Source organism: Centruroides vittatus, unplaced genomic scaffold (assembly GCF_030686945.1).
Source record: "Centruroides vittatus isolate TY-2023 unplaced genomic scaffold, ASM3068694v2 contig_738, whole genome shotgun sequence".
Taxonomy (NCBI): Eukaryota; Metazoa; Arthropoda; class Arachnida; order Scorpiones; family Buthidae; genus Centruroides; species Centruroides vittatus.
Window position 1 is genome coordinate 3914973 of NW_027122474.1, and position 26417 is coordinate 3941389.

At 28.9% G+C, this 26417-nt stretch overlaps 1 protein-coding gene across 1 annotated transcript in view; it reads left to right on the plus strand.

Annotated features, from left to right (window-relative positions):
• Positions 1-41: 41 nt before the first annotated feature.
• The window catches only part of Dop2R (dopamine D2-like receptor), a 100162-nt gene continuing 73786 nt past the window's right edge, over positions 42-26417 (plus strand). Inside the window, exon 1 of the mRNA XM_067277262.1 lies at positions 42-441. Coding sequence (XP_067133363.1) covers positions 46-441 — 396 coding nt within the window. The 5' untranslated portion in view covers positions 42-45. The remainder of the gene's footprint in view (positions 442-26417) is intronic.

Consider the following 26417-nt stretch of genomic DNA (forward strand, 5'->3'; position numbering starts at 1 on the left):
TATATATATATATAAATAGATATATGTATATATATTTTTTGAATCATGGAAGAATATATAAACCACACTGAATGGAAAAGTGAATGGCTCAATAACGAAAGTTCGTGGTCCACTATAATAGATGATGATATTTTTACAAATAATGAAACTTCCAGCGTGTTACCATGCGTAACTGATAACGTTTCCGACTGGTTGTGTGAAAACGTAACAAGTAACGTCACTCAGGATGAATCGGTGTATCAAGATAGTACCGAAAAAATCTATTGGGCACTCTTACTTATATTATTACCATTCTTAGCTGTGTTTGGTAACATTTTGGTCATCTTAAGTGTTTTCAAGGAAAGGAGTTTACAATCAGCAACAAACTATTTCATTGTCAGCTTAGCATTTGCAGATCTATTAGTATCAGCTGTTGTCATGCCTTTTGCGGTGTATGTCTTGGTAAGTAGACCATTTTTTTTTCTTGTTTTTATTTTATTTTAAATATTTTTGCTATATATTTTGTGTTTTCGGTATATAATAATGTAATATCCAACGGTATATGCATTAACTCAGCTATAAAATACGATCTTTTACCATATTTTACAGTGAAATGAACTGAAAAGGTATATAATCGAGCGTGAAATAATATTGTAACAATATATATATATATTATTTTTTTTTGTTTGAATTTTGTTTTACATTTTTGTTCTTCTATCGTTAATTATAATTATCTTAAAGGTAATTTACAGCTTAACCTGTATATTTAAAATCGGAATTTGTCGCCATATTTTTACGCTCGATATAATAGAATGGGTATTATACACACTTGTTGCTCTTTCTCCATTACTACTACTTCGAGTTAAATAAAGAAAAAAGAAACAAATGCATTATCCATGAAAGCTGTTTTAAGGTTGGCTGACGTCCAACCTACAAAGACTAAATTCCCAAGCATACGCTGAACGAATGTCTATTTAGAAACATGTTCTCCCACCATAAATCTTCAGCAAAGTAATTTATGTCAAAGAAACGTTTTCTCTTTGATCCTACTGTGCACAGGAGCGTAAAAGTGTTAGCAAAGAATTCCACGAGTTACTTTTTAATTCGGTACAAACAACTTACTAGACAACATTTAGACTCCAATGTCATATATAAAATTATAGAGTTGACGACTGAAAAATACTTTACTGCTTTAACACTGAAGAAAATAGCATAATTTCCTAGGAAAACTGTATACTCAACTAAAGCTAAATCTAGTTTATTTTGGGTTAATTTTTGGTTAGTTTTATTCTTTTTAAAACTAACTTTTCGAATTAAAAATGTTATTTTTGTAACATTTTAATCAATCATTTACTTATATATAATAAAATATTTAAGTTATTTTTACTTTACATTTGTAAATTCCTTCATAAATAGTGTCTCTTAAGAGTCCTACGAAAGACCATACATTGAAACGTTTGTACGCTTTGCAACATTCAAAATATTGAAGAAATATCAACGTTTTAAAAGTATTTACGTAATGTAAACAATTTTAAATTTAAAAAATCATATTTTATTTAATTATTTAGGTTATTTTTATGTACCGTATATTTCCACAGATAAGACGATAGTTAAATCATAAAAAAATGGATCGTCTTATAGAACAGATACAAAAAAAATTTAGATTGAAATTTATATAAATTAAAACCATTATAAAATAAAACAAATCACTCACCAATGTATTTAAAATCCTGCAAAATCCTCACATTCATCATCAGTATCCTATAACAAATCGTCCTCAGTGACATCCATAGCATTAGAAATCCCACACTTTTTGAAGGATTTGATCACTGTTTCCATTTTCACTTTTTCCCATGATTTGATCACGAAACCACACAGCACATCGAGTGACGTAGGCCGCAAAACTCCACCTTTCGTATACGACTTTTCACCACTCATCATCCAATTATTCCATTGTTCACGCATGTGATCTGTGAATGGTTTAATTAGAGATACGTCTAAAGGTTGTAGCATCGAAGTTAAACCACCCGTTATAACAGAAATCTTAGTATTGTTCCGTGCTAAGCGATTTTTAGTGTTCTCAGTTATGTGACTGCGAAACGTATCTGACACCAACAAACTGTGTTGATTTCATTAGAACACCTGGTCACCTCTACCACACATTTTCCATCCACAGTTTTACACCATTTTCGTCCATCCACCCCTTTTCATGAAAATGTAAAATGTAAAATGCCGGGAGGAAATTTGATTTTAGTAGTAGTTTTCCTCTTGAAAATGACCATGGGTTTTAACTTTGTTCCATCTGCCATGCATGTTAATACTACTGTAAACCTGGTCTTTTCATAGCCTGTAATTCTGACTTGAACGCCTTTTGTTTCCACAGTTCTATTGTTTTTCATGTCGAAGTTTATCGGTGTTTCATCCATATTTCCAATATTAGATAATGAAAAGTTGTATTTTTGCCTCATACCAATAACAAACTTGTGAAAACTTGTCAAGATCTTGTGGTAATTTCTGCGCAATTTTTGTTTTCTGTCGTATTACCAGATTTTTTTCTGTTCGTGAAACGATTGCACCAAACTATTATTACTTTAAATTCTTTGACTTGTTCTACATTGGCCCGTTCCCACTTCAATGCATAAGCTCTGATCATGTTTCTAAATCTAAATCTGGCCAGCAAGCTATTCCTCTTCTCATAGAACATTTTTTCATTGTCATTTTTTAATAGCATCTTCATTCTTTCTCCAATCTCTTACCATCTTCTCTGTTATATCAAAAACACTTGCTGCAGCACTGTTGTTCGATTCCTTACCTTGTTTTATGACTTTTAAGGCCCACACTTTACAAATTTTACTTTAATTACACTTATAACACACACGACACAACCTACAACGAAACTTGTTAGAGGTACTGTACATGTGAGTTTGTGATTCGGCACGTGATTCTATAGGCAAAAACGTAACAATGATGGAGGAGGATGAACGTAACTGATCTTGAAGATTTTTCGATAAGTTGTAGTAATTTATCATATTATTTAAATACGCTATATGAGTTACGTAACAATAAAAACAATACTAGAACAAAATAACTATTAAAACTTACAAACATTAATGAAATATTAACGTTTTTAATATAAATTTTACTTAATATAAACAGTTTTAAATATTCAAACTTTAATTTATCAAGTAAAATTTACGATTTTTTAAAAAGTAATCTTAACAATTGCGACCTTCTATTCACTAGTACAAAATTGAAAAACTAACTTAAGTGAGAAAGGCAAGCAATATGAACGTGAATATAAAATCTTACAGTAAAAGAAGAATGGCAAGAAAGTTGTATAAAAGTAAAAAAAAATAAAATTTTTTAGAAGTCCCCTATGACTTACTGCTTCATTCATATTCAAGAGAATCAATAAGGAACCTTTAGAAAAGTGAAGATTTTAGTAGAATCTTGAATTTATTTACCAAAAAATAAGGGAGGGAAAACCATTTAAAATAATTTTGGGATGAATTAATTGTTTACATTTTAAACATAATTTAAATTTACAAGATTGATGGTTATAATTTCAAATTAATTAATTAACAGCACGAGAAATATTTAATTATTTAATTTTCTCATTTCTAAATTTCAATTTAAACTGATACTTTCTAGTTATAAAATTTATTTTATTTTATCTTTAATTATAATTAAATTACTGTATCGGATACGGTATTTATTTCTACCTTCAACTTTATTGTTTAATGTGTATACGTAATTAATTAAAAATTTCTTTTTCTTAACGTCGTTTAAGCGAGTAAAATCGATGGTTGAAAGATCGCAGGATGAATTTTTATGATATTTTTAATTGATGAGGTTAGAGAAGAATAAATTTTTTTAAAAAATTGGGAGATAAAACAGTTTTATAAAACTTTAAATTTTCTCTTTAAAGATCCATAAGCAGTAAATCAATAAATGTCATTTTTGTTGATTGATCAATAAAACTGTATATAATAGTCCCTAATGAATGTAAAAAAAATGGCATTAATCATACAATTTTTACAGGGAATTTACGTTATAAAAATCTTAATATAAAATTATTTATATTTTGTAATTAAATTTACTAATTTATTCATTTTAAATGAATAAATTAAATAAATAAATAAATATATATATATATATATATAAATTAAGAAATAACTAAAGATGCTGAATGTTGGTGTGTGTGCTTATTTTCTTCTTCTATATTTAATTGTTTTAAATAATAAATTATATAAATTAATTATTTTAAAAAAATAATGGATTTATCAATTTATTTATTTTTTAAATATTAAAGAAAAATTAATGAATTTAATTAAAAATATTTATATAATGTTTAAACTGAATTATATAAATAAAAATTTTTTATTTATATAATTCAGTCTAAAAAAAGGCAATTCATGCTTGATTAATGTCATTATTTCACATTAAGAAGTCTTAATCAAGCATTGATTGATCTTTAGAGAGGATTTTATACATAAAAATTTAATTAAAATTTTATTAAATTATTTAAGATATTTTACAATTAAAATTTACCAATTATTTTTTATTTATAAATTCAGAAATAAAACATTTAAAAAATTTTTAAAAATTCGGTTAAGAATGCTGAATAATTACACTAGTAAATGCTTTCTTATATTTCATATTTTTGAAAAAAATTATTTAAAAAATAATAAATTTAAATACTACTATTACTGTTAAAGAAAATATTTTTTTAATGTCTACGTCGATAAATGTATTATTTAAATTTTATTTTTTGAAATAACAAAGTTAAATACCTGCTAAATCCGAAAATTAATTTATTATAAAATAATTGAATTTTTTTAAATTTCGAAAACAATTTAATTTAAAAAGAAGCAAGTTATTGTGATAAGCAAAAATTTTGACAATAAGAAAGAGAGGGTTAGTGTCTGATAATGTCATATGATATGTTTCCCATGGCAACCCTCTGGCAAAAAAAATTTTTTTTTTTTTTTTGCTAGCAATCGCATGTTTCCTATTCCTTTTCGATATTGCTACTGCAGAAACCTTTCTGCACCATACAACAGTATATCAGAGAATATACAGAGCCTGAGGGGTTTTCAACAACAACGTTGAAGACATCTTTGTATTTTTCTTAACATATTTCAAAATCACTTCACTCGATACAATTCTTAATAACTTTAAATTACTATTTGTAAATTCTTCAAAAAAGAAACCAGGAAAAAAATTGTTTTTCTTCTTTACACGAATCCTTTTTGCCCATTCCAATGTTAATTTCCATGATAACTGGCCAATTTTCTTAGTGTTATGTAAGAAATTTATGCTTTAAAATATTCTACAGAACACGTTTAATTATTTTAAATACTTTTATATATAAAATTCTAATGGAATTAAGTAAAAAGCAATTTTTATAGAAGAATCTTCAGCTTCTGGGATTCAAAACTAATCTCACAAAAACTATGTTAAAATCTGAAGAAGAAGGGAAAAAAGACATTTGTAGGATTGAAAATAGAATTTTATCGACTGTATCATACAGTGACACATCTTTAAATCTAATCAAAATTTTGAATAGTTTACAATTTTATAGAATATATTTTTTCTTATTTTTTGTACAAGAAAAGGTGCTTTCTCTTTACATTTCAGTTGCAAGAATAAAAAGAGAATAAAAGAAAATTTATTGATTTTTGTGAAACTTTCTTCCCCTACTAACTCTACAACCCTTAGTTAATACTTTAAGACACAGTGTCATCATACAAGTTCGATAAAGAAAGGATTAGAACATGAAGACTGAAGATACAACTCGATTGAAGTTTAAAGTCAGGAGTAGAAAGAAAAGACAAAAGTAGAAAATACATAAATAAATAATAATAAAATTCCAATTCTATATTTATCTTTACAGCTTGTTATAATATTTTAATTCATTAAATAAGTAAAAAAGGTGCAATTTTTAATCATATTTTAAATTTATTTAATTTAAAATAATATGCTCTCGATCTCAAATTAGTAATGTTTTCCCCTGTAAATCACGCTTTTCCTGATAGCAAGAGAGTCGTGCCGGTCATCTATGTAACTCCATTCTGGGGGAAATTTTTGAATTGAAATCACGTGAATTCCGGCCAAGACCGGAAGTTCATATATAGTTAATCGGGTCCATATTTCGTCTCGGATTTCATCTATCTAATTCTGTTCTCGAGATTAAGGTAGGGCAGACAGATGGGCAACAGTGGGAATTTATCGGTCTGCAATTTTTTCAAATTGCAACTCAAGAACTAAATAACAATTTACTAAAACTTAATTTACTTGCATTAAGTTAGATTTGTTGATTTTAAGAAAATATTCTAGAGCGATTCTTTCTATATTAAAATTTATGATTTTAGAATAATGTGTTTGGAGTTAACGATACAGAAGTGAATTTATCGATAGAAAACATTCATTGTAATATAATTAATGAATGATAAATGGTAAAGGATTATCTTACTTATTATTAATGATTTCTGAATGAAAATTTTGTATGAAATTTAAATAAGTTTTCTCTCTCTCTTATAGTAAAGTTTCTAAAATTAGATTTTAGTTCTTTTTTTAAACGAATATAATTCATGGATTTATAAATAGGAGATAATGCCAAACTTTTTAAAAAAATTATTTAATATGTTTAAATAATTATATTTTAATTTTTAAAGTTTTCTCAAGTTTAATCGTTATATTTTATAACGATTTTATATATTGTAATTTAATATACAGTAAACCTCGATTTAACGGAGTAATAGGGGCGAATGGATGTTCGTTAATGGCGAAAGTCCCGTAAAATCGAATTTTGTGAAGGAAAGGATATAATTTTTTACTATATTTTACTATACTATATTTATTAAATTCAAATAATTGTAATGCAAAAATATTATTAAAAATGAAAATTTTAGTGATTCATATCAAATTTTAACTTGGGGACCCTCTTTGCATTGGATCCTCGTTAAATCCGAAATCCGTTATATCGAACTCCGTTAAATCGAGGGTTCAGTGTATTTTTATTGTTCATTCTGAAGAGTTTGAGATTCTTAAATTCTTTCATTGTTAAAACTCGTTTATTGACAGTTAAGCATTTTTCAGAATCGATTAAAAAATGTCTTTTTGTTGTTGAGAATCGATTATTAAACAATTCGCAAATATTTAATAATCGATTTTTATAAATCGTCGATAATCGTTGCTAATAATCGATTATTAAAAATTAAGCATTGTTGAAAATCGATTACTAAGCACTGTTAATAATCGATTTTTTTGAAAATCTAACATAGCCGATAATCGATTTTTCAACAATGCTTTGTTTCGACATTTCTTAATTGTTAAAAATCGATTACTGAAAATCGATGTTGAGAATCGATTTTAAAAAGTCATTTAATTGCTGAGAATTTATTGGAAGTTTATCACTGTTGAAAACCGATTATTATAAACGTAATGCTTTAAGAATCGATTATTGAAACGTCAGAATTGTTGAGAAACGATTATTGAAAGTTTATTATTATTGCAATCGATTTTTCCAGAAAAGGCAGCAGTTTCGATAATAATATAAGAATTCCTGCATCACTATGATTAAATTTAAATAATTGCTTTGTTTTATTTATGGTTTCTCAACAGTTACTATCTCAATCGACTATTTCAAGTTAAATATATATTTAAAAAACAAAAAAAAGTAGAATTTTTATTTTTTTTTCTGTATTTTTTTAAATGAAAATTTTAGAATTGTAGAATTTGTAATATTTTGTCACACCGTATATATATTTTAAAAACAGAAATAAAACTTAATATTGTGTAAAGGAGGACAAAAGAAACCCTTTAGGGAACATCAGCAGAGCTGGACCACAAAGAAAAAAAATGTTATTTCTTCTTTTTCTCTCTTCTTTTTTTATTTTTTCCCCTACTGTTAACACTTTTCTTGTTCATCTTTCTAGAAATTGCCCAGAAACAGCTTCACAATCAAATAGCGGTAATGGGAACAAAAACCTTGATCCAGGCAGTCACCAATAAGAATAGACAATTCCGTATAATAACTTTCGAATGGCAGCTTTTTACCTTATTTACAGATTAAAAAAAAAATATTTTTCTTAAATATATCATTACAAAGAATTAAATCACATAATTGTAAGCATGCCAATAATTAATAAATTTTATTGATTTTAAAATTCGAGTATATTTTTAATATTTTGATGCTTTCGATGAATTCTTGCATCGATTTTTAAACATTTTAGCAAGAAGAATATTAAATAATAGGTTAAAATTTTATTATTAGATATATTAAACTTCTGTATATAAATATATATATACAATCAAACTTCGATCGTCATAAAGTTATTATTTCTTATCTGGAAAACAAGTAGAACGGTGTGCACCATTCAAAATGTTATAATAATTTTGATATTATTAGTTATATACATGAATTCTTTGTATAAACTTTTTTTTTTTACTTTCATAGCTGCTGTTAATACATATAACAGAGGGGAAAGTGTGGCTTTTGTGTGTATGGTTAGTATGTGTGGAGAGCAGATTTTGTCTACGCAGTTTGAAGCTTAATAAGTCCTGTGTCTTTTGTCGAAATTTTCTGAAATTTTGCATAGAGGTTTTTGTATTAGGGGCATTGATGATAATAAATTTTGGTGGTTAAAGGTCCAGGGGTTGGGAAAATAGAGGGAGTCGTATGTCGTATCTCGAGTAGGATCGAATTTAATGATTTTACTCATTATTAGCATTTACAGCTATGTTTTTTTTTTAAATAAAACTCAACTTTACCCTCAAAATTAAGTTTTTTTGCCATTTTATAATAATTAATTACATAAAAAATTTTGAAATAAAATCTTGTAACAGATGGTGCTACATGCAGTTTTAGATGCTGTTGCCGGGAAAGTTAAGCAACTCGTTACTGGATTTTTGTAATTATTAATAATAATATAAAAATACATAAATTGGCAAATATTTGCTAATTATGCAAATAGGCTTCTTCAGTAAAAACAAATTAGATGCGTATCTCACAAAAGAACTTTTTTCTTCGATTCTATTCCTTCAATTTTGCGTATTCTTCCTGAAACATCTAAAGTGTTCTGGTATAAAAGGTAAAATTGAAAATAACTTATAAAAGAATATATAAATGTTTAAATTTTCTGCAGTGCAAATGGACAGAAATGGATTCCTCTACAGGAAACCTCTTTGTTCCATTATGGATGTATTGTCACAATAGCATATTTTCACGAAAATGTTCTAAACAGAAATTAGTTAACAGCAAACATTTCAACAATAAGATTTTATTGTAAATGCTAAAATTATAACACTATACTCCCTCAATCACCTGATCAGGCGATTGAGGCAGCCACTGAAGCAGGATATAAGGAGTGTTTGATATAGTAAACTTTAGATAAAACAAACAATTTTGGCAATCTTTGATAATCTTTATCCACATAATGAACTCTATAGAATGAATGAATGATTTAGTCAATCCTTTGTATTCTGAATATTATGAATTTTCAATGTACTGTACCTTATATATTGAAGCATCGATTTTTCACCGTTTGTTTGCCTCTGAAATTAACATTAAATAGAATCTGGTGCTAAAGTGAAACATCTCAAATATAATAAGAATTATACGTATTAATGACGTATTCATATGTTTTTACGTATGTACTGCACATTATAGACATTGAAGAAACATGTCTTTCCTATTTTTAAAGAATTATTAAGGAATGAATGGTCAATTTGGTCATCTCCAACCAGTTTTTATTCCCTATTAGTCAAATCTTCAATGTTTACAGCAAAAACTCTATGAAAATTAAACCCCCATAACAATGTAACAATAAGGGTAAATTAATTCACGTTCTAAATATTATATTTTACAAAATTATTATATATATATATAGTGTTTCTACCTTCAAAAGAATCAGCAAAAACTTTGCATACATTTATAAAGTACGTACAGTACATAAAATATTTATTTATAATGTCTTATATTACAAAGTATTATATATAAAATAATAATTATTTTATTTTGATATTTGTTTATATACTTTCGGTTATAAAATTTAATTATTAAAAAGTTTATAAATAGAATGAGAAACAGCTATTTGTTTACTTTTCTACATGACGTGAAATTTGATTTATAAATTACGTTAAACTGTTAATGAATACAGGCAGTTCTCTGCTAAATATATAATGTAATAAGTTTTAAAGATTTTAACGTAGATCGTTAAAAGAACAATTACTTAACAACAATTAGATGAGAAATTTTTGAAATAAACAGGTCATTGTATCTCCACCCATTATTATTTCTCTAATCAACCTCTAAAATGTTTTAATTAGATTTAAGTCTGGTGGACTTTTGTTAAATATATAAGTTACGATACTTATCCCACCAGTGGCCGAGTAAATAACACCACCGAAACTGATAGATGGTCGCGGGCCTGGTCCCACTAACAGGCTGGTCAAATGGAGTTCCTGGGTTTTCTTCTCGCGTGTAATATCTAAATAGAAGCCATTTTTCCATATATTAAAAGTCCTCTCGATAGACACTTTCCGCTTGGCAGATCACCCACGTGTTACGTTACCATAAATATCACTCAAATCCACCAGTGTTGTATGTAACACTGGTATGTAAACGATTACAGTTGTTGTCATATTGCACGCCAGGAAATGCCATCAGAGCGCCTTAAAATTGGTATTCCAGTATCCTATATAAATGCTCGTAGAGCAGGGGTGTCCAAACTTTTTGCCGCAAGGGCCAGCTTAGGATTAAATACATTTGCGGCGGGCCACGTAAATATGTAAATTAGAAGATATCATTATGAATAAGGCAGCATTGAATTTTATTTTTTACAGTTAATTATAGATACACCAATACTAAACAAACACGGCAAAATTATACATAATTAGAAAATCATTTCATGCAACTTTTAATGGGAATGATGGAACTGTGTTTTTTCCTGAATAATTTCTTTAAAGTTGGGATTAAAATCTGAAACACCAATTATAAGCAATAATTTCAAATGATCATCCGATAAATTTTCCCTGTACTTTGATTTCAGATACTTCATACTGGAAAAAGTTTGTAAAAATCGATCAAGTTTCCATCTTTGAACTTATCGTTGATTTGATCGTTAGCTTGAAGATCAATAATTTTTATTTGAAACTGACTTGAAACGTCGGCAACGTTGCAGTCAAATAGATTTTGAAACAGCAGAATTTCCTTTGAATTCATGTCAAGATCAGAAAATCGCTTTTGAAATCGTTTGCACCAAACATGTTTCTTCAATTGTCACATCTTGGAGTCGATTCCAGTCAAAGTTATACTTTGTCAACGTTTCTTGTACTTCTTTGAAGATATCTTCTCCAGTTGTAGTGCTGTGCATGCTGTTAACGGAGGCTAATTCTTGTGTGACATTAAGTTCGTCGTCAACTCCACGAACAAAAACTAAAAGTCGTGAGGTGTCACTAACATCAGTTGGTTCATCCATCGCGAGAGAATACCGAGTGAAATGCTGCGCTTTACCAGTAATCTGGTGGAGATTATTGTTTCCAATATCGTCAATTCGACGAGCAACAGTATTACGGGAAAGATTGATCATTTTGTAAAGTTTCAACTTTTCTGGGCACAACTCACCAACAGCTTCCATCATACACTCTTTAACGATGTTTTCATCCATAAAGAGTTTCCCTTCTTTCGCCAACAAATAAACAATTTTCAAGCTAACTAATGTCAATGCTTCATTTTCCGAGTTTGCCTTCCTAAGTAAATTTTGCTGAGTAAACAAACTACGATGCATTGTTTCAAATTTTTCAGTACGTTGCGTGTCCTTAAATTGGGAGTAGGTTGAAGCATGTTTTGTTTTATAATATCGAGGTAAATTATATTTCTTCATTGCAGCAACATTGTCATTGCAAATTACACATAGAGCTTTGCCATTCTTTGACTGCGATTGCACAAAGAAGTATTTTACTCCCCCTTCTTCATTAAAAACGCGGCACTCGTCATCAACTTTTTTTTGTTTTTTCCTTGTTTAATATTATTTTATAAGGTTAATCTTCAAAATAATTAATTTGTAATACATTAAATATGAATATACACATACCAATTTACAAATGAGTCATACACAACAGAACAGAAGACCTCGGGATTGCCTTCTATTGTCAACTACAGAGATGCCACATACAATGCTTTCGATTCTTTCTTTTCCCCCCTCAACTCACTAATACAAAGACAGCCCACAGAATCTCTGTATTCCAGTATCTTCACTATTCGCCTGCCTTCGTACCAATTCAGTAGTTACCGAACAATAGCCCAAAGCAATATTTTTATGACTATAAATTAAAGTAAAATTTTATGTATATATTTTTACATTTTTGTTATTTTTAAAAATTTTAAATCCTTTTGTTTTATCAATTTTCGATATACATTTTTGAAAATCAAACGGGTTCGCGCGAAAAAATCAGTATTTTTCAAAAACCTTCGCGGGCCTGATAAAATCACCTGCCGGGCCGGATCTGGTTCGCGGGCCGTAGTTTGGACACTTCTGTCGTAGAGGCATCTATACATCATCGGGCTGAAGAAAGCAGGAAGGCCGTTTTGTCGAATTGCCTGCCATTTGGTCCTTTATGACGTGACAATAGATATGTAAATCGTAAGCAGCTCGCTGTTCCAGTAATTCGAATTGTGCGCGAATATAACTGCAATTGACCAAAAAAAAAAAAATCTATTTTTCCTTCACATTAGTTGCAAGTGCCACTCAATGATAAGTATCAAAGAGTGTGACGTAGAAAGATGGCGGTTTAATGTAACCTCTAATTTTCTTTTTTCTATTGTTCGACCATGACGCCATTACTCTAATATGATTGGTTTATATTGGTTTGATGCAAAAGTTTCTGGAATATTCTAGAGTTTTATATTACAATATTTATTTCAAAAACAAAAACTAGTTTATTGAAGAAAATAACTGTCATTTACATTCAAGCGCCTTCTTTCATCGATTGAGCAGATCACAGATTCGATTCCTGCCGAATAAAACTCGAGCTGTTTTGACTCAAAAAACTTTGCAAGTGCAATTATCATCTCATCACCAACGAACTGCCTTCTATCCGAGAAGTGTTGAATGAAGTGATGGTATTCGGATAATGAGATGTCTGGGGTTATAAGGGGCGAGGAAGAATTTCTCAGCCGATATCGAGCAGCTTCTGCCGGATCAACCTTCACACGTGTAGTCATGTGTTGTCGCGAAGCACAATATTCGTCTGTTGATGACCTATGGTGCACTGGTGACAACCAAGTGTCTTGCTCATTTCTCCCTTGATCAGGCGTGGGTTGTGGCATCCATCGCTACCCCAGCTCTTCATCCAATAGGACGAAAGGCCTTTCCAAGCGTATTTATCTTCTACTTCATATTGCCTAGCTTTAAATTTACTGAACCAATCGTAGATTGTAAACTCGGAGACGATATTCTTGCCAAACGATTGTACTATACGGCGATAAGATTCTGCTGCTTTTATACCAAATTGATGATCTTAAGACGCATGTGTAGAATTTGGTCGCGAGAAAGCGTTCGGAAATTTGGCATATTTACTGTATAAAGTTGGTATTGTCATACAGAATGACATTTACATACTACACAAGAAACTGCTAGATGCCATCTGAGAAAACAATGTCAAATATTCTAGAGAGGTCTATAAAATTCTAGAAACTTTGCTAATGAAGTCTCACACGATCTGTGCAACCGTAAAAACACTGTCATATTCTACAACGTGTAAACGGATGAGGATTGCCGGCGCGTTTAGAAAGATCGTATTGCTTTGGATCTCTAGACATCCTACCAGTAGAGATGATCGTCCTGGTCGTGGCACAAGCTCAAACAGCTCAACGACGTCTTTACTCACTATCCCCAAACAGGTGGAAGCTTTGACTACAGAACCCTGTTCGTGTACAGCAGACTAGCGAAGGCAAATTTGCATGCAGGACGACTTCTACGTGTCCTGCCATTAGCACTCCAACATCGTTGGCTTCTTTTTATAGTAATGTCGCTACAGAGAAGCATGCACTGTTAAGGACCGGCTGATTATCGTCTTTATCAACTAATCACTGTTCTGTTTAGGAACAGACAAACACTGTGTTTGAGTATGGAGGGTCACTATTGAGCGCTTCGATCTCGCCTTAACTGTTCAGTAAATATCGAATTTTTCCTACTGATGTCTCCTCAGACGTCACACGATCTGAGGTGCCATCTACTGTTAGTCGGTCACACCCAGTTGTAGTGTCAGTGCCAGTGATATTAACGATATAGCAGTAATTCATGAAATCCTTCAACCTCGTGGCTTAAGTTTCATGGCAGGACTACAAACAACCATTTCCAGAAAGATAATGTTCGGCCACACACATGTAGGATTACGCATGAATGTCTCCATCGCGTTGTCACACTTGCTCTCATATTTGTCACCCACACGCATTCATGGGGCCAGATAGGTCAGCTTTGAACATTTACGAGTGTGAGGGATCTGGAGCAGCAGTTGTAACATCTGTGTATCTTCCTCATTATGGCACGATGCCTATATGCCTCCATGTTTGATCATATTGAGCGTTAATCCAAATGAAAAGCTATACAAGGTACTAATTATGTCTTTGCTATGATATTATAATTACTTATTGCTATGGTCTTAAGTTTGAATTAATGGCTCCTGTTCTGTTAAGTGTATTTTTTAATGAAATAAATTAATATTGCTGATAGACATTCTATTTTCTAGTTTAACATATTTTAAAATAAGCAAAGCTATTTATATAAAAAAATTAAGGAAATAATTTTTTAACATGTTTATTTTATATTAAACCGAAATTTAATAAAATAAAAATATATTTATAAGATTTTTATAAATTAATTTGTATTTAGAAAATATTTAATTTAAATAATTAATTTTTTGCATGTAAAGCTTCTGGTTTTTATAAACTTATCAAAATTTTCTAAATGTTTAAAAAAATAATATCAAAATAATAATAAAAAAACTAATAAAAAATATTTCATTTCACTGAACATGAAATGCATTTAATTCGAAAATTATGCTTAATTTATTTTAACTTTTAAAAAATTAATTAAAATAATTTTGTTTTCACTTCCTAAATTTATATATAAAAAAATTTAAATTATAAAATTTATTAAAATAATTTAAAATTCTAATATATTCTCATAATTCTAAATCAATTTAATGCGATTATCTATACAGAAATCGAATTAATTTATATTCAGATTTTTATTTTCTATGAATTTGAATTAGTATAGCGAGTTGTAAGGTATAAGTAATATAAATTTTATTATTAATTTAAATGCAGGACGAGAAAATGCACAGAGTTCGTAGTTTTAAAATGTATTTTTCATTTACTGAAACATGCGGGATGTGTTCAAGTTTATGCATCTATAAATCATGTGCAAGGCATGTTATAGTTACAAAATTTCATCTGTATAATTTAGACATAACTAGCTGAAATTTAATTTAATTTTCAAGCTCCTCACTCGTAATTTTGGACATTTATAGGCCCTATAATTTTTATTTAAGCGTCAAAAAATTGAAAGCATTTTTCTCATTCAAGATCCTCTTTTTTTCCTAAACTGTTTGATATAAATGCATAAATTATGAGCAACTAGAAGATTATTTTGATTATATCGATACGCTGTAAGAAATTTAATAGCAAATTTTCAGATATTTATCACTATAAATGTATTTTATGGCGATTTTTAATTTACTGAAGCACGCATACATGTATAAATTATATACAAGGCCTGTTTATAATGCCAAAATTTAATTTTTAAGCTTCTTACTCGTAATTTTGGAATGTAAACTGGACTTGTAAATGCTCGAATTATTATTTTCTTTTAAGTATAAGAAAATTAAAGAAATATTCTTGATCAGATAAGGCTTGTATCTAAAAACATTGGAGGCATTTTTTTTCCTTAACATGACATATATATGGATTTATGACGAACTAGAAGATAGTTTTGACTATGTTAATACACTGTAAGGAATTTGATAGCAAATCTCCAGATATTTATCTTTAGAAATGTATTTTATGAGGAATATGAACTGTAGGATTTGATAAATGTCAAGTTTATTTTCGTCTAGAATGATGCAGTTATCTTTACAAATTTGATAGTTTATCGTTTCTCCCCTCCCAAAAAAACCTTCAAAAACTTTCCAATATTTCCAGAAAAATCAGTAGAATTTTTTAATATAATTTATTGAAAAAGTCTTGAAATTTCACTCATACAAAACATCATTTATTCAATTATTTTTTAAGATTTTATTTGAGATTTTACAGGATGTGAACTGCTCGTCTGGAGTGCGAGTGAACTTTGAGAGGAGCGGTAATCCAGTATGATAGAGTACGAAAGCAACATAAAGAAAAGAAATATGTCTTACGTAAAGAAATAGATATTTGTCAACAGGTTAACCTTGGGTTTAATTAAAAATTTGCTAATAATTGCTGGGGTCGAAACTAATCCAGGACCTCTGCCCCACAACGATTAAACCATTCGGAAATGCAAAAAGGGGGACGTGGCAGACCTCGCAAAGAAAGCTCCAAGGACGAGGAGAATGAAAATCAATTAGTAGAAATTTTAAGCGAGAAATACTACCAAATTGAAGGAGATAGCAAATTTCCCACCGAAACTACGAGGAATCCAAAAATTCATGATTATTTCGAACCAGTAAGTGAAACTGAATCACAAGCTACAGATGAAACTCAATATACATTAAAATCTATTTATGAGCTAATTCAGGATAAATTTTGTCAGCTAAATATTGAAATTCAATCAATTGAATGTGAAGTAAACAAGCTGAAAGAAGTGAATAAAAGTTACAAAGAGGAAATGAAAAAAGTCAGTCACAAGATACAAGAACTGGACGAAATATCAAAAAAAAAGCAATAATCATCTAAAAGGTATGTTAGAATTCGAAATTGACAAACTAGTAAATGAGAGAACTAATAAGAATATTATTATTATAAACTACCTATTTAAATCATTAGATTACGCACAAGAAATCAGTCTATTCATTAATGATGATTTAAGGGTTAATGTTACCTATGATTCCAAAATGGCAGCTCGTCTCTGATTCAAGGAAACAGAAGAAAGAAAACAGTGGGGACTCACGTTCTAACCTATTCTAATAATTTGGTTGGTAATAATTATGGTAATTTATTAGAATAGGTTAGGTTAGGTTAGAACGGCGTCCCCACTGTTTTCTTCTGTTTCCTTGAATCAGACACGAGCCGCCATTTTGGAACCATAGGTAACATTAACCGATTTGAGAATAAAAAAATAGTGAAATAGAAGGGCTAATTAAATTAAATTAAATAATAGTAAAAATAAACCTATTGTCAAAATTATTCTTGAGTCTGTAAACGTAAGAAATTTGATTCTCAGAGAATTTTGGCTAATGAAATCGAATTTGGTTGGCAAGGATAAGAAAAAATAATAATATTTACAGCCGATTTATGCAGAAGATCGAGGATAAGAAGGAAAAATTTTCTGGCAAGGATTAAACAGCAAAAATTAAACAAGAACAAAATAAGAGTAAGAGACGATTATTCCTTAAAAGAAAATCTAATACATACATATAATACTAATTCAGATAAGATTATTCAAATATACTATCTTTTGGGAACAGTTTGACCACAGATTTAGAGGAGGATGGAAAAAAAAGAACACACTATATCTGGTACTGAGTCTGTTAAAGATAATTTGGATTTTGTTAAGAATTACAATAAGAGTTTGAAAAACGGGTTAATAATGATAACATATACGATTCTACGTCCGTAAGAATAACTAACAAAGATAGAGGGAATTTACTTATAGGTTTTTGGAACATCCAAGGACTCCGGGAAAAATCTAGAGATTCAGTAAAAGAATACATAAAATCTCATACCATAATTGGCTTCATGGAAACTTGGATTGTTAATTTAAGTAAAAATGACAAGGAGTTCCTAGAACGAGAAAATATATTACTATTTAGCGGAGCACAAAGGAAAAGTAGAATTGGCCGTCCAGCCGGTGGCCTATTGCTGTTAATCAAGAGTAACTTCGGTAAGCTATTCAATTTCAATATAACAGATAAATTTATCTTTGTGGTGATCGAATTAAACCAGAGAATTAATATGTGTTGGAGAAAATCATGTTTAGGGATTATATTAATCTATCTATCTTCTTCAGATAAAAAGTCGATTTTACAGGAAGTTCAAAGGACCATTGATCAGTGGTCTAATTTCGTTAACCTATGGATTATTGGTGGTGACTTTAATGCTCGTGTTGGTGAAATATTGGATACAAAATGCATATAAAGAAACAAGAGAGTATCCGAAGATAAAACAGTAAATGTCGAAGGAAAAATCCTCTTAGATTTCGTTCAGGAAAAAGAGTTATTTATATTAAATGGTAGGATCATAGACGATATCCCCGCCGAGTTTACTTTTGTCTTTCCGATGTGTAAATCAATTATTGATCATGTCATTTAATCCGAATTCGTTCTAGATCAGTGTCAGTATTAGACATAGATGAATCGGACCATTTCCCGAGAGGAAGCATAGAAGAACGAAACTGGTGGTACAACTTCAATCAAGAACGCAAATCTAATATAGGTAAAAAACAGGCTTATAATAAACCCAAATTTATAAATGAAATAACTAATAAAATTAATGATATATTGATTCAAGAAAGAGATATTAAATAGTTATAATTGTCAATGGGTTTATTGACAGTATTGGATACTTATGGTTTCAAGAGAAGTATAAGAAATAATCTAGCTAAATACAAACAAAAATGGTTTGTATTTAGCTAGATAATTTTATTAGCTATATTATTTAGCTAGAAGTGTTATTTTCATAAAATTAAAAAAACAAAAGGATCCGCAAAGATTTAAAAGAGTAAACACAGAAGAGTCGTTTAAGAAGTACTTAAAAAGTAAGAAGATATATAATAACCTAGTGAAGGCGAAAAAGCAGATATTAGTGACAAGTTAATTAAGTTCAAAGACACAAAAGTATTTTGGTCTATAGTTAATAGATTTCGAGTCTGTAACTCAATATGCAGAGAAACAATTCGAGTATCATACAGCAGATGGCTTCATTATTTTAGATCCTTTTCAGACGACTACAGACGACTACAAGAGTAAAAGTAGTTTAAGAAGTAAAGACATTAACCCATCTCAAGGAAACCTCTCTGAGGAAATGTTTAATGCGGAAGATGTGCATCATTGTATTAAGAAGTTAAAGGAGAATTCAGCTCCTGGGTCTAACTCAATTCCCAATCATATAATTAAAAACTTTCCTATAGAAATAGTCAACTATCTGTCTAGACAATTTAATGGTTTCTACAATCATGGAGTTATTCCAAACATGTGGAATAGAGTAATATTTGTTACGTTATTTAAACAAGGTGATAGAAAATTGCCAACTAATTATCGTCCAATCGCATTATTATCAGGGCTGTAAAGTTTTTACAGCCGTGTTATTATCTAAGTTTAACAACTGGATAGAAATAAACAATTATAGAAACGAAACTCAATATGCTTTTATTAAAAACGGCGGCTCCCAACTAGTCCTCTCTGTATTAACGGCAATTATTCAGATGCAGCTCCTCAAAAAAAGGCAAAAGGTTTTCGCATTATTCTTAGACTTAGAAAAGGCATATGACTCTAAGTATTGCAAATTTACAAACAAAAGTGACTTACTACCAAGCAAGCAAGCATCTAACGAACATTATAGGGCTATTATTTGGTCATTATAAAACTATTATCAAACAAGACTATACTCAGTGGTCACCGTTTGACTCAAGTAGAGGATTACTGCAAGGAGACCTTTGGTCTCCTCACCTAATCAACTTTTACACGTTTGATATGAATAATTGCTTTAAGAATAAAGATGACGGGTTCATAATTGGCGAACAGGTTGTGCATTCGATCTTCTATGCGAATGATATTGTGATAATTGCACCAACGCCCGCGGCCTTACACTGGAAAATCCAAATGGTGAAGAATTACTTCGAAGAGCTGAAATCGGAAGTTATGATATTTAGGAATGGAGCCAATCTGCCAAAGAAACATATGTCTTTTTACATTAACAATGAAGAACTGGGGGTAGTTCAAGAAACAAAATTTTTAGGTATCATCTTAACACCAAATTTGTCATTTGAAAAACAACACAAAAAAGTCTCAGTTAAAGCTAATAGTTTAATAAACAATATGGTGAAATTATTTACTAAGGCTAAAATGAAGAATATCTATGTTCATTTCTGACTTTTTAACTCTGTAATTATGAATTCGATTGGTTATGCGGCCCCAATTTAGAGCCTTACTAACTTTCAAAAATTTGAAATAATTCAAAATAAATTTATACGCAGAATTTTCTCATTGGAATATAACATACCGGGTAGTGCTCTCAGATTGGAACTAAGCAGGTTTAAATTAAGTGCAACCTCAATAAAGAGAGACATTAAATTTTTGTTTAAATTAAGAGATGCTGAGAATCCATCGACCATACTACTATATCAATTATACCGGAAATCAATGGTTAAAAAGCAAAGTAGAAACTGGGTAAGACAAATCTCAAAAATATTAAATCGTTACGAATTTTCTATGAAAATATTTTTCGACCTACCTGAGATAAGTGAACAATTAAAGCCAACAATTAATACAAAGTGTCTTAGAAATCTCCCTATCACAGGATATAGAAGATATACACAATAGAGAGAAATCTGATCGGTGCAATATAATTCTAGCGTATCTATTCAACAATACATGTTAACAAACTTGGCTTTCAATGTTAAAATATATTTTATTCAACTCAGATTAAATAAAGAATTGATACTAATCAATAATAAATTCCTTGAGTTGTCCAAGTGTAACTGCTCTAGATGTCATATACAATACAATTTCAAAATCCCACATGTTTTTTGGTTGCAAAGATGCAAATGAGTTAGCACAGAGTTTTGACCTGCACCTTTTATCTAAATGTACTAATGAAAGAGTTATATATGAAGTCTTCCATATAGCAAAGATTGACATTAATCTATAGATTATATAAATATGCTCATAAATTTATGTTGATGAATTAATTTTAAATAATTAAACAATTTAATAGAAATTCAATTAATCCAGCTCTACCAACATATACAAGGAGGAATAATTAATTTACACTAATATTAAAAACTACAATAAGTTACACTGTTCAATTGGAAAGTCTATGGCAAAAATGCTTTCGATTGTAACATAAAGTAGTATCACTCTGTATTGAATGTAACAAGTATAATTACAATACATCCTTCGTAACTGGCTGTTGACATTTTACGAATAAGAATTGATGATTGATTGATTGATTTGAGATTTTACAACTCACACGAAAGTTTTAAATATTTTAATTTTGTCTGTCTTGCCCCTGTAAATAATACTTTTCCTGCTAGCAACAGAGTCATGCCGTCATCTATCTAACTCCTTACAGGGGAAAATTTTTGAATTGAAATGGCGTAACTTTCGGTTTGAATCAGACGTTTATATATAGTTAATCGGGTCCTCCTGCCCCTATGATTTCTATATTTGCTCTCGTCTTTTATTTATATAACACCATTATCGAAATTAAGGAAGGACAGACTGACGACATCGAGAATTTATAGGTCTATAATGTTTTCAAATTGCTTCCCAATTACGAAATAGCTTAAAAATTTCATTATAATAAGTAAACGATCATTTACTTCATTTACATAATAATAATACAAGTTATAATTATATTTACTCTTCATTTTGTTTAATGATTACATTGTATCTTGGTTGTATGTAATGAAAATTCTGTAACATTAGGCTATACAGTACTTTAATTTCATATTACTAAAATTAATTAAATTGCGTAAAATTACATAACGATAATATTACATAATTAGTTTACATTTAATTGCCAATATATTTATTCATTTATAAACGATAACATTAATTATTATTAATAGTTTTTTTTTATTAATTGAATTACATCTTTCCAATAATTTCTCTTAACTTTATTAGTGTTTATTACTGAAAAATATGGTTAATTGCGTTATTTTTTGTATATGCATCTGTCATATATAATTAATAAGAAACTTAATAAAAAAATTCAGCAACTTGTTGCGTAACTTTCCCGGCGACAGTTAAAATTCTGTGGCGCCATCTGTTATGAAATTTTATTAAAAAGTTTTCCATATTATTAATTATAATACAATGTCAAAACGCTTAATTTTGCAGGTACTGGCGAGTTTTATAAAAAATTGTAAATAATGAAAACTTTACTTGTTATTAGTAAGTCCGACGCCACTCACAATATAATCCCCATCTACCTCCCCGTCTTTTGGACCTATAACCACCAAAAATTTAATAACATTAATGCCCCTAATACATAAAACCTTCATGCAAACTTCCAGAAATTTTTGACAAAAAGGCACAGGAGTTATTAAATCTTTAAAGTGGGTGAACAGAATCGTGTCACCCACACACACAAATACATACCTAACACACAAGCAAACACAATACGATATCGAACACACACCCATACCAAATGTACTATGGATGTTATATATATAATAATATATTATTCTGGGGTTAAATTACACATACTAATATACATTAGTGTGTGTAATTTAACCCGAGATCATACCCCAGAATTAATTTTCTTCCATGAGGTTATATCGAAAAGTTCGTTAAGAAAAATTTAATTACACTAATTAATTAAATTTTCATAAATTTTCTTATGAAAATAATATTTAATATAAACAAATAATTATATTTTTATTTAAATAATAATTTCTCTTTAGAAAATTAAAAATAAACATCTTTAATTTGACCTTTTTTTTCCATTTTACATTTCAAAACCGTTAAGTTTAATAAAATATTAAAATTTTAATTAATTTGAAGTAAGAATTTAAAGAATTTTAATTATGCATTTTACGTTTTAAAGTCTTAAAAATCAAATTATTTTAATTTCAAATAAATAAATAACTTCTTAAAAACAGTTTTGAAATAATACTTAACTAAAATATTTATTAGAAAAAATTAATAAATAAAGTAATTTTAATTAAATAATAACTGTTTAATTACGATTAAAATGAAAATAATAAATTATTTACTTATTTATACTGGTTTTTATCCTGTAAAAATTTAAATAATATATGAAAATCTTTAAAATATTTACTAAAATTTCTTCAACGAACTTCTATTTTTAAGAATTTTATTAACTTATTCAGTAAGTAATGTACTTCTTAAGCACTACAGTATGTGCTCCTTAAACGTATTCATCAACAAAAACCTCATCCTTAAATGTATTTAAGAGTTTAATTTCCACAGTAATCAATTTTTATTGGTTTAATATTGAAGAATTTACGAAATAAATTCTATTTGATGCTTTAATATTCGTGTTAATGATCTCTAAAGTTTCCACAATATCGTTCTCTCTTGTGAATTTTTTTTTCTTTTTTACTTTGGATGATGCGGAATTACTTCGTTAACGTGATAATTAAATACGATTTCCTTGTTGCTACTATAATTCTAGCTGTAAATTGATTTCTTAAAGTTACTAAAAGTGATTTTTTTTTCTAATTTCAATCTTCTGAATGTTTTGAGAAACAAATTCCACTGTACAAATTGATAATTTATCTACAACATTTTAAAGTTATATTCTTAATTTCTAGCAATACGCTTCGAAAAAAAGAACCTATACCAGAACTCCTACATTATAAAAATATGAGATTTCCGAAAAAGATTGAAGGTCTTTTGGTGATCTTTATTTTTCTTCCAAGGATACATCAAAAGCTCCCTCCTCCTTTCATACCGCATACATCTATCTATATGATCGACTTACCAAAGATTTTTTCTTGTGATAAACTTATCCTTAATCGTATAAAATGTAAGTAAGTTTTCTGTCGATCGTAGTAAATCTAAAAAGTTTGCATCTGTTTTTTTATTGAAAACAAACGATCCATCCACGAATCGTTTCTTGTAATTTGAAACTTTATCCTAACAACTTTGCACGTTATGGAAATAAGAAAAGAAGGATATCTGACAAGTGTAAGTCACTAGATCTTTTATCAATCTCCAGGAAAATCTTTGTATATCTAGAATAATAAAAAAAAAAGACTGTAGCTGGATGGAGGATAAAGCACTTTCGACTTTCAATATGCTTCTTGTAAAGGATTCCATACAGCAAAAATACTATTCGTCCTTCTTACTACTCTTCATAGCAAATATGGAAAATGTGATTAACTTTTCGTGTGCTTTATAGACCTATAAACCATTCTTGTATTAACTTTCCTTCCTCGAATAATTTTACCTCAGTACAGATTTTAATTTGTTCAATGGAATCTTTAATGATTTATGTATAATTGTAGTCATTCAAAGAAGATTTTTTTTTTTAAATGTTACTCTGTTTAATTTATTGATTAGTGATTTTAAATGGCAAATTATTTAACTTGATCACTCCTGTATAATTAAGCTTCATCATCTGCTATACGCTGATGAATTGTTCTGATGGTCGGTTCATTCGTTAATGTACAAATAAAATTAATCCTTTACCTAACTAATCAACAAATATGATAGGTCTGTAAATATAAACCAAAGTTGAATATTGACTTTCAAAGACAATGATATATCATCTGTTTTTAAGCTTGTTTCCACTTTCAGGATATGAAAAGAATGAATGACTACGTATGGACACGAAATTTATCACTTCTCTATACATTATAAAGCATTGTTGCTCTCATCTAACAGTGTTTATATGAAAAATCTTTGACTGAAATTTACCATTTGAAGATCGATAAAGGTTAAAACGATTGTAGAATGTGCGAGAAAGGTCATTCAGTGCTGAGATTTGAAAGTCCCATCTGGTTATAACAATTATTCATCTCTCCTTTTCCGTATGTCTCAATGCTCTACTGATGAATGTTTACTTGTTCCAAAATTTGATAAATTTCCAGAATAAAAATAGATTTCCCCCCTCTTTTTTGCAAATTGACAATTTTAAAGTTTTGAATAGTTCATTCCTAAATATTGATATGCCATTTTTTCTTTTGTAATGATGCGCACAAATATTTAATATTGTTCTTTAATTAATCATTGTTTAATTAAATAACTGTATTAAATTATTCATAATTGTTGTTAATTAGCAAAAATATTCTTGCAGTAAATTTTTACATTTGTCACTTTCTAGTTTAAATAACTTAAAGTCTTCTTGGGTGTCTGTTGTTTCATTTTTAATAATTTTTCTATTGCTTGATACCATTTAATAACGTTATTAGTTCAGTCTGTTTACTTGAGTTGAACTTTAATCATTACTTGAAAGAAACTTCTGAATACTCAGTCAATAAAATTATTGTATACTTAATCTTATAGAACAGAACTTTTAAATACCAACAAATCTTTAACAAATTCACAATTTAATTAGTTTTAACAGAAAAATTAACTTCTAAATTCCGTATTAATTTTGTCAATTTACTTAATCTACTACAGCTCTTTAAGGTATTCCAAATACACGTATAACTGTTTCTCAACAAACTTAAAGTTCAAGACAAGATCTGAATCTAATTTCTGTAAGAATTCTATCAAATTCATCATATTAGATCTTCAAGATTTGAAATTTTCCTCGATTATTCAACAATTTATTATGCAACGTTCGTTATCTCTAGAAATCAGGAATTGTGTATTGCATACTTCTTACAAAACTTCAACTATTTATCTTATTTTATCATCGATTTTCTTACAAAAACAACATACTATTATTAAATTTTGTTTTCCTCATCCTGAAGATTCGTTATTTGTTCATTCAATTACCTAAATCATTGATATAACCCACCTCTTTGCTAGAAGATAAGACTCTAAGAGACCATAAACTTTTTATTCTCTTACACCAATATATTAAATAATAATCATTATATTTTTAAACATAATCTTCTTTTTGATAATACTGTATATTCAATATTTTATTAACTAAGGCCTTTTCTTGTAATTTTACTGAAAAACATTTGATAAATTCATTCGTTTCCTAACATATGGTTACAAATTGATAGATTGCTTTCCTTATAAAAATTCTTTGAAAGCTATAATATAAAACCTTCATTTTTATTCATGAGAATCTTTGCATAAACAATCAATCACTTCGATAATATTTTATAAAACTTCAGAAATTTAATACAGTATTTGTAAATTTAAAGATGTCACGAATACTGTCGAAGTGGTTCTGAATGTTACAACTGAAACAAGTGAGCTAAAATAATTAATGGAAGCATTATGGGCAGAATTTTAATTTTAAAAAATTCAAGAAAATATTTTAAATAATAGAAAAACTTGCATAATTGATGATTATTGTTGAAATTCTCTGAATGTTTAGAATATTGCAATGGGCTTACGTACTGTTGGAAATTATTTTCTTACGAAAC